This window comes from Dicentrarchus labrax, unplaced genomic scaffold (genome assembly GCF_905237075.1).
Source record: "Dicentrarchus labrax unplaced genomic scaffold, dlabrax2021, whole genome shotgun sequence".
In the NCBI taxonomy this organism is placed as follows: Eukaryota; Metazoa; Chordata; class Actinopteri; family Moronidae; genus Dicentrarchus; species Dicentrarchus labrax.
In genome coordinates, this window is record NW_026136713.1 from 11,589,571 (window position 1) to 11,602,466 (window position 12,896).

The 12,896-nt window shown below is 41.0% G+C and overlaps 1 protein-coding gene across 2 annotated transcripts; it reads left to right on the plus strand.

Annotated features, from left to right (window-relative positions):
- The first annotated feature begins 1,013 nt into the window (after positions 1-1,013).
- On the plus strand, positions 1,014-9,910 carry LOC127374370 (soluble guanylate cyclase 88E-like). 2 transcript variants are annotated; one of them, XM_051419582.1, is made up of 19 exons: positions 1,014-1,106; positions 1,251-1,456; positions 1,642-1,782; positions 2,580-2,719; positions 2,881-3,015; positions 3,303-3,426; positions 3,529-3,648; positions 3,785-3,869; positions 4,279-4,365; positions 5,166-5,283; positions 5,873-6,002; positions 6,174-6,320; positions 7,086-7,232; positions 7,319-7,475; positions 7,551-7,660; positions 7,787-7,876; positions 8,528-8,686; positions 8,794-8,931; positions 9,107-9,910. In XM_051419582.1, exons 2-19 carry the CDS (start codon positions 1,337-1,339, stop codon positions 9,254-9,256), a joined length of 2,298 nt encoding a protein of 765 aa, XP_051275542.1. In that variant the 5' UTR covers positions 1,014-1,106; positions 1,251-1,336; the 3' UTR covers positions 9,257-9,910. The 2 variants fall into 2 exon arrangements, with proteins under 2 accessions (XP_051275542.1, XP_051275543.1); XM_051419583.1 differs by having other exon boundaries at positions 9,131-9,910.
- Positions 9,911-12,896: the final 2,986 nt, after the last annotated feature.

Consider the following 12,896-nt stretch of genomic DNA (forward strand, 5'->3'; position numbering starts at 1 on the left):
TAAAAATGATGGGGTCGCCTCGATCAGAGGTTGCGATTCAGTTCTCCAGTTGGGGGTTAAAGGTTAAACTCTGTTGCAGTTTGCTCTTCCATTTTTGATGGTGTGACGTCTTTTTCTTTCACACTGCTGTGAGTTATGGGCATTCTTCATACCTCTCAGATGCTCAGTTTTGTGTTGTAATAAATAACAATACAATGTTTTTACTGTGTGTTTTGATCTATTATGGCTCACCAACTTCTGACAAACTCCAGTTGCGAATTCTACATACATTTGCATGTTGTGTTACACTAGAAGTGATGCCTTTTATCTTTATATTTAGTTGCCCTTTTTGAACTCAAGTTAGTTAAAGTCAAGTCTTTATCGAGCAGCCTTTTTTGCCCCACAAATTGATTCATTGAGCTCAGCAGGAGCCTGGAGGGAAAAAACATTTTCCTTATCCCGGTTGAGATTGGATATCGATTTTGCACTGCACTGCTCCACAATGCCACTATCCCCCAGTGGGAAGCCTCCAAGCCTCTGAAAGAAAATGTGGAGTCATCCTGAGTCACAGAAAATCATCTGTAGACACACAATTGAAGTTGAATAGTTGTGGAGCATTAAGGATTTATTTAAGAGTGGTTGTTCAGTAGAAACGGCTATTTTGCTTTATAAAGAGAAACCAATAGGTTAGTAGCCTCCTGTCAACAAATGCAGTTTCAGCTTTTGTGTGGCGCTGTATCACACAGAGCCAGTGATTAGAATCAATCTGTCACTTCCAGTTCATTAAAACCTGTTGTTTATTGCAGTTCATTACAAATGGAGCTATTATGAGACATGTCTATTGGGAATTCAACTATTTAAAAAGGACAATAACAAGATAATGGAAACAGGACAAAAACTTGTGACTGGTGTCATCTGTGTTTGAGAGGTGGCCTCCACAGTGTGTTCATGTCACATAGAGAGAGGTGCACAGCCACCAGGTGCTGACAGCTGACACAAGAACAATAAAGGCCCATCTAGACTCAAGGGCTTGTGTAATTAGGGGACCTTTAAAATCGTTAGTCCTGTTGGCTTTCAGATGAAACCTTATTTGGCTGGCTAGTCTGAGGAAGGTCAAAAGTCCACAGGTGGTGTAGAGAGCAAGAGAAAACAAAAGCAGCAATATTCAGTATATGACTTGTGATAGCTTCCTGCTGAAAGCCAAATGCATTCAAATTCAGGTTGTGGCACTTAAAAAGTCATCATTCTGAACTTTCCTTATTCGCTCGCAGGTGCCTTTGGGAGGACTGTTGGAAGTCAATCAGTTGGGGAGCTGTCTTGACAGTGCTCAGTTTGAGCTTCAATCCAGAGAGACATAATGTACGGGCTGTTGTGTGAGAGTCTTCATGACTTCATCAAGGAGTCTTACGGAGATGATGTGTGGAAGCTGGTCAGAGAGAGAGCAGATGTCAGGTTACACTCTTTTGTCACCCACCAGGTACAGTGTCAATGTTTCTGAAATGAATAATTCTGTATGCATGCATTGAATCGTGTTTATTTGCTTTGTGCATCCAAGTCAACCTGTCTGCCATTTCTGTCACTTTGTCTGCTTTTGTCTGAAGCTTTATAGTCCTGATGTCAAAACATATGTTTTTCTCGCTGATGGTAAATGTGTGTCTGCAGGTATATAGTGAGAGTGTGATTCCCCGTATTGCAAAGGCAGCCAGTGGAGTGACAGGCACACCCTACAATGAGCTGATGAACTCCTGGGGTGTCTACTTCCTGGGCTTTGTTGGGAAGTATGGCTATGACAGAATCCTCAAGGTGAAAAAAGACTCAGAACTGTCAAAACTCTGTTGTCTTTTGGTAGACGTGTGTGAAAATGACTAATCACCCAGTGAACTGTGTATCCTTGAGACTACTATTGTGCTCATGCAAGGTTATGGTTTTGAATTTTTTGCTTTTCTCATATATCTTCTTGTGTCTTATTTTTATGTTGAAATTTCAAAACAAAATCTTTTAATCCAGTTTTAAGAGATTATTGTGAGTGCTTGTGAACACCTCTTTATGTAGTCCTTAGACAATTGAAGAAAGAATATGTAACTTGTGCAAATCAGTCAGTAGAAATGTAGCATGTCACATAAATGTCATTATTATAATGACATTATGTGTCAGTGGATTACACACAATCATTGGTTTTAGTCTCTGTCCAGCCATTCATATCAACCCTAATCTGTTTGGATTGATATTTCTGCAGTACCTTTTGAAAAATTACAAATTAAGAGTACCATAATGCACTCTGCGTGCACTATGCACTAAAGTAGAAGCAAAATATGACACATTTTTCAATTTAGTATTGTACTTTCATAAAGTTGTGGGGCGTACCAAAAATTGCAAGTCACTTTTATCGGTCAAGCTCCAAAAACCCTCAGTCCTGCAATTTTAATAATTTTGTGTGGTTGGTTAAGTGCAAGCCAAAGTAATTTTAAAGACATTAATAGGGGGTTATTTTCTCTTTCTCACTGTTTTCTTAAAATCAGTGGGGTGTCCCTTTAAAAATGCAATAATAAAAAAGGTAGAGCAACTGTCTTAAACATGAAAACCTTTGCTTCTGCCTTCAGGTGCTGGGTCGTCATGTTCGTGACTTTGTCAATGGCCTTGATAATCTCCACGAGTACCTGCGCTTCAGCTACCCCAAGGTGCAGCCTCCAACCTTCTTCTGCCAGGAGGAATCTGCCACTGGAGTCACCCTCCACTACAGGTCTGAGGCGAGGAGGAGGAAGGCAGAGGGTTGGAGTGGGTTGCAGGGGGAAGACTGATAGACTGTCAGGGATCAGACTTAAAAGTATAAGAACAGAGAGAAAGCCGTGTGATGAAATTCTGATAGACTGATATTGAATTTTCTTCCTATGTGACCTGCAGGAGTAAGCGCAAAGGCTATCTGCACTACGCCATGGGTCAGCTGAGGCAGATGGGAAAACAGTTCTACGACACCGACATTCATGTGGAGGTGCTGTCTGAGCAGATGGTTGGAGACTACTCCCATGTCACGATGAGGTCACACACACACACACACACACACACACACACACACACACACACACACACACACACACACAAAGCTTTTTTATACTGGTAGAAAGTAACATTTACAGAAACGAGTACAATTTTGAGGTACTCACTTCCTAGTAGCTACACCTCTGCAGTAAAATTCTACTGTATTATTGTGTCAGTACTATCAATCTAATAATGAGCTATATATCACTTTAGTAAAAGATTTGAATACTTCTTCCGCCACTTAACTTCAAACATTAGAAAACATATTGATCTGTATGTCTGCGCAGGCTGAATTTTGACAACTCAGCCTACCGCTACATCATGAAGGAGGATGAGGAAGAGCAGGAGATTTTGCCCATTACCTCAGACTTCTTCTTTGAAGTCTTCCCCTTTAACATCGTCTTCAGACAGGTAATCCCATTGAGTTAAATTCTAAAACTCACCATGGGCAGTTAATAAATGAAATGAAGCATTAAATGAACGAGCAGTGAGTGCAATTCATTGATTCTTTAGGACATGGTGGTGCATAATGTTGGCTCAGGCCTGGCTACAGTCTTCCCTGATCTGGATGGGAAGAAGATCAATGATGCCTTCTTGCTGGCTCGCCCCCTAGTGGAGTTCACCTGGAACATGGTAAGACATCACTTAACATGTCCCCATTTGAGACAGGAAAGATTCGAATGCTTCCAGCCAGCTCAGATGAATTTTTAGCTACAGTATTTTGCAGTAAACAACGTATCTTAAAATATCAGATATAATCTGTACACAGATCATCTCCCACCCCAACAACCTGTTTGAGATCATGTCCAAGGAGCCTGTGAAGAGAGAGAGGAACCTTCACAACCGAGTCCAGAGTAAGAGTGGGAGCCATGTAAACACTCACAGGGGTGTGTGTCTGGTGGGCGAGGACTCGCTGGCTTGTGGTCAGATCGATTTCACTGCAGTCAGTTGCAAAAGACACGCTCAGTTTCAGTTTTATTAAATTAAAAAAGAGCAGGTGTGCTGTAAAATGGATGTCTGTTCTTGTACGAGAGTTCAAACATCAACTTTAATCAACCTTTGATCCTTAAAACATTTAAACAATGCTGAATTAAAGTCGAGAGTTTAGGAGGTCTTCCAACTGCAGAAATGGAATAGTTTGATGTCTTGATTCAACTTAAATTGATTGAATATAGTGGAGCTGAGCACAGCTCTGGTTGTCATGGTTGGAGGGTGTGAATATAAATGTTTATGGTTTTGATGGTTTACCCTGTTTTTCCATAGATTCTGACTATGAAAATGCCAATCGCTCTGCTGACGTAGATGTGGAGCTCATGGCTTTCCAGTCCATCATTGGAGATGATTACAAAGGTCATGGCCTTTCTGTTATCTAAAAAGACACATAGCAAGACCTGAGCATACAGACACTGAACTAGTCAGGGTGACAGTGACAAAATAAAACCTATTAAAGACACAGACACATTCAAATAGAAAAGAGTCTCAGTTTAAATGAATAGTTTGACAAGACCGCATGTCATATCTGTATATTCAATATAAAGCAGGAGCCAGCAGAAGGCTAGCCTAGCTTAGCATTAAAATGGGAAATAGCACGCCTCTGTCCAAAGGTAACAAAAATGATGCATACCAGAACCTCTAAACCTCACTAATTATCTTATATCTTGTTTGTTAAATTTGTACAAAAACCAAAGTGAAAAGGAAACTGTTTATTGGGGATTATGTGCATGTCTCCTTGTTGACTGGGAGCAATGACTTTGCGAAGTCCTGTTTTCATTGTGTAGCAACAAGAGGACATTTCAGGAAGTCACTGCTCTTGTACAATTAATAGTCCAGCAAAAAAAATGTGCTGGAAGCCATTAATTGTCGTTACCTTTGAACAAAACCAGGTTAGCTGTGTCCACTCTTTATACTAAGATACGCTAATGGGCTGCTGGCTCTAGCTTCATACTGAACATACAGACAGAGTGGTTTTAATCTTCTTATCCGTCGGCAAAGAATGCTGATTTCCTGAAATGTCAAGCTTTATCTTTTAAAAATGCTCAACTTCTAAATCCATTAGGATGCCATTTTTTAACACAGTGCAGTTTTTATCTGTTGCTGAAATTTAACCTAAATATCTGTTTTGCTGGCATTTCATCGCACTCCTCTTTTAGACGGTAACAGCGCTAATGCAATGGAGAGCTGGGGCGATGGGAGCCGCTGCCTAAAACTAAAAGGACAAATGAGATACATGCCAGAGTGGGAGTCCATCATCTTCCTGGGAACCCCTGTGTAAGACACACATATACATACACCCACACACCCACACACCCATAGACATAGATCTTTATTAAAATGCTGCAGTTGAAAAGTAAAACATTCTAAAAAGCAGCAAGAGCTAAACTGAATTACGAGGCTGGAAATAAAAGCCTGGGCAGTGAATCAAATCAGGGGCCCATTCTAACAGCACTTACCATGCATGAAATGAGCTGCTAATTAGCTTGTAATCAGACAGTGCAGCTCTTGTGAGCCTAATGGGAACCCATTTGCAACTGAGAGTGTTTTCCACAGAGTACATTACCAAAACATCTCCCTCCTCTTCTAAAACATTTTGTTTTGCAAGTAAATGATCTTATGCCTGTATTGACAAAACTACTGAAATGTTAAATTCCGTATCACACTACTGAAATTATTTATACTGTAGAAAACTAAAAATAAAACATTTCAGAATGACTGCCTTTTCATTTTTTTTTCTAGATAGCCTACTGCTTGTTATTTCTAAATAGATTCTTTAATTGTTTTAGTACATATTATGGATATTATTGTTTTCATTTGTCATTAACTTTTTTGTTTAACTGTCTGTATTTATGTGTGTGTCTAGGATGGAGAGTCTGAGTGCTATGTTTAAGACCGGCCTGTACATCAATGACCTGAGCATGCACGACTCCAGCAGAGACCTGGTTCTGGCCGGCACACAGCAGTCAGAGGAGCTGAAGAGAGCTCTCATACAGGTTCACTCTGCTCTGAAGTTAGCTGAATTTTATATGTGACCAGCTCATTATGCAAAGTCACTCTGAAGCCCTTCTTTCAGTCTAGATCAACTACCGCCCACAGAACTGAGATAAAAGAAATAGATGAAATTTTACAGTGTTATTCTGTCTTATTTCCCATTGTGAGTGCAGGAGCAAAAGAAGTCCAGTAAGCTGGAGGAGAGTATGAAGATGCTGGACTATGAGATGAAGAAGACGGATGACCTTCTGTACAGGATGATACCCAAGCCAGTGGCTAAAAGGCTGCGCAAAGGAGAGCCGGCTGTCAACACTTGTGAGGTCAGGATTGTAGATTGTGCCGTATATGTGCCACAGCAACAGTTTCAGTCTTTTAAGATTTGCTGCTCTTTAAAACAATAGTTGAACATTGTGGGAAATGTGCTCAATCACTTTCTTGCAGAGAGTTAGATGAGCAGGTCGATACCACTCTCATGATTGTATGTTAAATATGAAACCATAACAGCTCAGCCTGGCTCTGTATAAAGGCAACACAATCCATCTACAAACTTCTCTAAAGTTTACCAGTTACAAACAAGCTGTCATATGTTAATGAGTGAGCTTTAGAGGTTTTGTAAAGCTAGCTGTTGCCTGGCTGGTTGCTGGCTATTGTTTCATATCTATCGCACAGACATGAGGGACATATACAGACACAGTAGTCTTCTCACCTATCTCTCTTTAACTCACATTCGTGTTCCAAAGCACTTTTAAAAAACTTGCCTGATTAAAGATTTAAGATTAAAGATCTTGCATCTATTACAGGGTACAATCTAAGCTGTTTACTGTCCAATGCAGATAGTGTCTGGGTACCTAAACACACACACTTTCACATCCATATAAATCCACTGAATTTTTACTATTTGTGTAGTCATACTATTGGAGACCTTTTGCCATAGTGAAATTCAGGTTGAGTGAGAGTGGCTCTGTGGTGGTGCATAACAGCGTAGGCACAAAAAACTGCCTATAAATGCCTGCCTCTATCACCTCTGTGTGTGTATGCAGTACATGAACCTGCCCACTCATCAACTCTTATCTCTTTTCTCCCAGGTGTTCCCAGATGTGACCATTCTTTTCAGTGATGTGGTTGGATTTACTCGCATTTGCAGCCACATCACTCCAATGCAGGTGGTCTCCATGCTCAACACCATGTACACGCTGTTTGACACACTCAGTGAGAAGCACCGTGTCTTCAAGGTTCGTGTGTGTTTTCCCCTCAGTTTAATATACTTTATGCATAAGCTGCTGTCTAACAGCTGCTCTTCCTGTCTTTTTTTCTCCAGGTTGAGACTATTGGAGATGCTTATATGGTCGTAGCCGGGGCTCCAGAAAAGACAAAGTATCACGCTCATAACATCTGTGACATGGCCCTGGACATGGTGCGCTCAATAGATCACCTGAAAGACCCCTCTAATGGCAACAACATACAGATTCGCGTTGGTGGGTAGAATGTGTGTGGACTTGTTTGTGCGTTTCCGTTTGACCGAGTGAACTAACCTGCTGTTCTGGTTGCAGGGATCCACTCAGGGATGGTTGTGGCAGGTGTGGTTGGACACAAGATGCCACGTTATGGTCTGCACGGTGACACTGTCCACACAGCATCTGCCATGGAGAGCAATGGAAAGGTAGGTGAAAATGAACGAGTCAAAGAGAGATATCAACTGAAGTGAGAGAGAAACTAAGTTGGTATATATAATGACTAAAGCGATAGTTTTATGTGATTTTGTTGTTGTTGTTGTTTTGTTGTTCAGGAAATGCACATTCAGCTGAGCAGCGCCACCTACGAGCACCTGAAAGGAAGTCACTTTATCTTTGAAAGGAGGGGCACCATTACCATCAAGGTTGGGGGTCAAAACTGTTCTACGGCAACTACAACACTCATCACATTCATTACGTTCATTCAGCCACTACGACAACATGTAATGAATACGATTTGCTGTAGAACATATTGTATGAGCTGTCTGTATGAGCTCATCTCCACTTAAAAGTCAATACATGTTATTTGCACAACATACACGACCTGCCTGAAACGGCGGCTGTAATATATGTTGATGGGAAATTTGTGTATCGGCAATCAGACAACACGCACATCATTTCTGAATCTATATAAAATAATAACTCACAATGTCTGGGCTCTGGGGAGTCGGCACACTTGGTATTCAGAGCTGGCAATTACAGTACTTGTTGATTTGCCAATCTGTTTTATCACAGGGTGTGACTTTGAGGTTGTACATTCAGTGATAATGGCAGCAAAGTGACTCCCAAAGGTTTCTGAGGCAGCTGATTACAGGTGCCAATCTCGAGAAAGCAAGACTCACTTTTCATCATGGAATTTTGACTGCTGAAAATCTGCAACCTGTTATTTTACTTGCCTCCGTAACAGAAATTGTTCCTATGACCATATGTCTCTGAATGTTTGTGCATAGAGTATGTTAGACAACCTCATGTCCAAACCTAAACCTCTTTTTGACATTTTCCTTCTCCATTTACAGGGGAATGTTGAAATCGAGACATACTGGCTGAAAGGAAAGAGGGACAAAGACGGGAATGCTCAGGCAGCGTGTCCTCAGTTTGAGACCCAGACCATCAGCAAGGCTATCAGCAAGGCCACCATCGCAGGCCCTGAGGCCACAAGGGATGAAGAGGGACTGGTAAAAATTCAACTAAGACATGCTTGAATGGTATACACTCTCATTTGCTTTATTGCCGCCATCATCATCTCTAATTTCCTTGAGTCTCCTTCTGACTTTGCCCCCAGGTTTTCCCATTGGTGGCAGGGGAGGACGAGGATGATGTCAAGTCTATTCGCTCTCATCGTATCAAGATGGAGATTTCAGGCCATTCTCTTGAGGAGTCGATGGAGGAGTGCCGGGTGGAGGAGATGTCGGTTCATAAGGTGAGAGGGAATATCTGGTGCTAAGACTTCTAGACTTTTGATGACTCTGACTCCGCTACGACTTTTAATTATTTTTCTTTTCATCTATAACCGTCACCGTCATTCCCCTTCTTATTAGCCCTTAGCACTTACTGTTTTGTTATTGGTGTGATAAAATGAGCTGTTCCTTCCCCAGTCCCACTATAAGGATGCTTTGCAGGACGGCCTCCAGCACTCTCACCTGGAACTGGACTCCCCCGAGTCTGACGGCAGAGACTCCATCATGGAGTCCCCTGACTCCTGTGACTCCCGCTGCTCCAAGAGTGCCATGTGCTCCGTGTCATGAACGAATGATGCTATAGCCAGTAATTCATTTTTATTACTGTTTCTAAAGCACAACTCACTCAAAGCATTGAATGTTAGGCCAAATGTCAGATAGGAATGCGGTTTTTGTTCTTATTTTTGCCTTTTTTGGGTTGAGTTCTTGTGGTGATGCCATGATTATCTCTAAGGATGTGCTGTTTGTACATTAACTAGTCTGTAATGCTTGAAATTTCTAGTGGTCTTACATAGTGTTTTTGCACTGTGAAATCTTCAGTGCTTATTTAGCTCTGACAGGAAATGACAGAAATCAATCGCAGCCAATCGCTGTCAATTTCGCACCTGACACGAGACACTTCTCCAATTATTACCTCCCATAAGTCACCTCAAAGTAATTGCCACTAAAACTTTGCTGCATACCCATTGTGTAACATGTGTTAGTACCACTGCCACGTGGTTCAGCTGGACATGAGCTCAGTAATCTCCGACACTGTTTGTTATGCTGCATCTTGTAGATTTGACATCTTGTTTCAGTCCGTGACAAAATCACTCTCCCCTTCTCCCCTTCATCTTGCATGTCTGAATTCATTGTTCTATATCAGTCTCGTCGAATACACACAGCCACGGCACAACGTAAATGCTTGTCAGCTCAGGGAAAATAAAGCGAGATGACTGCTGAGCCGCATGTGGATTCCTTTGTTTTTGTTTGTCTTGTCACTCAAAGGCACTGGTGTTCAGACTCACATTTACATTTGCATATTTTTTATGCTTTTTTATAGAACACATTACTCCATGGTTGTGGATATTTTGTATTGTGTCTATGTGTTGCTCATGATACATATACATTTGTACATGCATCTTACTCAGTAAACCTAGTACACAAACCCTTTATACCCTTGTATTTTAGCTTCAAAATCTGTCGTAACCATATTGTCTAATGTTCAAAAATCCTGCTCATATCAATCAATCAAAAAAATAAAAAATAAAAAAATAAAACACAGGCACAAATCAATATCAATGTTGAACCAATGTCTCAAGTTTTATGCTTTGGTTTCTTGTAATTACAATTTACTTTATAGTGCTACACATCCATACATACCGTGTAATCCTAACAGAAATACATTAATAGACAGTCAAATATATGTTATCATGGTCCAGTGTTCCAGTCAGACAATGTTCCCCACTGACTGGTTATCAGAGGAGCTGCACTTGTAGGTGGCATCCTCACGGTCAAGGCTGCATCTGTTGGCCATTTGCGAGTCTTTGGGCGATGAACTGATGGAGCAGTGGAAACAGAAGGCGTAGAAGAAAGCGAGCAGGAGCAGGAAGCAGACAACACAAAAAATTATGACAATCAGGATAGTGTGCACTTGCATGTGCACCTCCTCCCATGGGAGCAGTGTGGTGGTGGCCAGGGGGCTGGAGGTCATCGAGGTAGCGTTGTAACTGGGTGGAGGAGTCACTGTGGATGACTGAGGCTTTATGGAGGCCAGGAGGGCGACTTCTGGCATGATGGGAGGATGTGAGCCCCCAGTGGCTTGGGGACACTTTGTTATAGCTTTATGGAGAAATACATGTTTTAGTTTGGTTTACCACATGCACAGATAAACACTCACATTCATTTAATTTTTATGTCATTTAAATTAAAGTGGAGTTTAAGGTGTTAATGTGTATTGATAAATCAACCTGCCAAAAACAGATAAGAACAATAGCATAAAAATAAAAATACTTCTTAACACATCTCTGTGTAATAATAATCCATGTTACAAAAATAACATAATCAATTTATCAACACGACTTTCATATATTTAAAAGCAGCAGGTCAATTATCTTCCTCAAAAAACAACCCAACACAGACATGTGTTTTGTTCTTACCTGAAGTGTACTGTGTCCAGTCTCCCTGAGCAAGACTCAGGCTTTCTTTTGATGAGCACAGCTTGGGAAAATGAAAGAAATGGAGGACAAAAGAGGGAGCGTTGGACTGAAGAAGAGAGGTGGCTGGTGGACCACAAATAACAGGGAGGGTTGCCATGGCAACACCTGCTGAGGGGCCACTAGCATGGAAGTGACATCATATCACCCTAAGATTACTAATGTGTTTTGAAGTCTACAAATGGAGATTTAAAGAGATATTAACAGTGAAATTAGTTTGAAACATGCACAGAACTAAAGCTTCAATATGTACACCCAAAAGCACCTGTAGCTTATAAAAATAATTTATTGTCATTTACTGGTATTCTTCTGAAACTGCAGAATCAAACCTTCAATATCAAAAGCTCTGGAACAGCAATTAATGAAATTAGAGTGTGTCAAATCACTTATTTGCAAAGAGCAAAGCCTCCTCATCAGCCCTGGGATTAATTAGGCTCTCTAATACTGCCCCCTGTTGGTAAAAGAAGCAGCACTGAACAACACACTGCAAAAAGCAAACTCATCTTGCCACCAGTCCAGCCCTTGTGCCGTCTGGTCTCTTTCAAACAGCCATAATGATCCTTTAGTACAAGTTGTAATTGGTCCCACACCCCCTGCTGTGCTTCCTCAACAGGAGCCGATGCCTGAAAAATGTTTTAGGACTTGCACCAAATTTTAGTTGCCATGGAGATAACTAATTTTGTTAACACTCAGAGCAAGTAAACCAGAGAGCGGTATTTTTCCTAAAACCACTCATAAATACCAGACAAAAGCAAAAAAAAATATTCATTAGCATAATTTCATGTAGAGTAGGACACAGAACAAAGCCTGCCAGATGATGTGATTTTAGAGTGCTTTCAGATGGTTAATTACAGCTACAGACAATAGACACAAAAGATCCATTAAATCCAACTGCAGCTGAGTAGAGCTAAAATGGTTGAATGGAGGACTTAGCCTACACCAAGGTTAGTCTAAAGGACAAATGTGTGAAGAAAGACCATCAGGCTGTGTGGGCCTTCTGACCACTGTGGTTCCAGTAAAGATGAACCACATGTGGGTTAAGACTGAGGAAGTCTTCTAGATCAATGATCTGAACAACCTTTTTTTGTACATCTCCGAACAGAAGGCGAAGAAGGATTTTACCTCAAAGTTGCTCATGCAAATAGACTATTAGTACTTCTGCTGGGAGAACACAAAGTGTTCACAGCTGGACATTATATGTGTCATATGGCCAACTACCTCTGTGAAAAGGGCTCCTGACAAGCTATAACAGACAAACACATTGCTGCACAGAGACTGCATGCTACGTAACAGTCCCAGAATTAACATATAAAACAAACATTTAGAGAAAAAATCTCCCTGCTGCAAATTAGTCAGCCTCTCTGCATGTAATTTCCTGCACTGTTTGTTCTTCTGTGCCTTGAAGATTTGATATCTTGCTCTGCCATGCGGGTGTATAATTGTAAACTCTTCTCTCTCACTCTTGCTTTTCAATTAGTCTCTCTTTCACTGTACAACTTAAGTGTGCGTCACCATGTGGAAATAAAGCAAGTTGACAGCAGAGGAGTGGATTGGCTTGTTTGGTTTTTTTTTTCTCTTGTCACTCATGGAAGCATTGATATTTCACAGTCACATTGTTTTCTGTCGGTCACTGATTTGAAAATATTATTTGACCATTAATATGTTGTTTGTGCCTGTATGCGTGCATTTTTGGAGATTCCTGATGGCTACATTGGATTTGAAAAGAAAACAGC

Coding starts and splice junctions, on each gene's coding strand:
- LOC127374370 (XM_051419582.1), top strand. CDS start 1,337: ATGTACGGGCTGTTGTGTGAGAGTCTTCATGACTTCATCAAGGAGTCT. Junction 2,720..2,880: donor GGAGTCACCCTCCACTACAG/GTCTGAGGCGAG, acceptor TGTGACCTGCAG/GAGTAAGCGCAAAGGCTATC. Junction 7,476..7,550: donor CAACATACAGATTCGCGTTG/GTGGGTAGAATG, acceptor TTCTGGTTGCAG/GGATCCACTCAGGGATGGTT.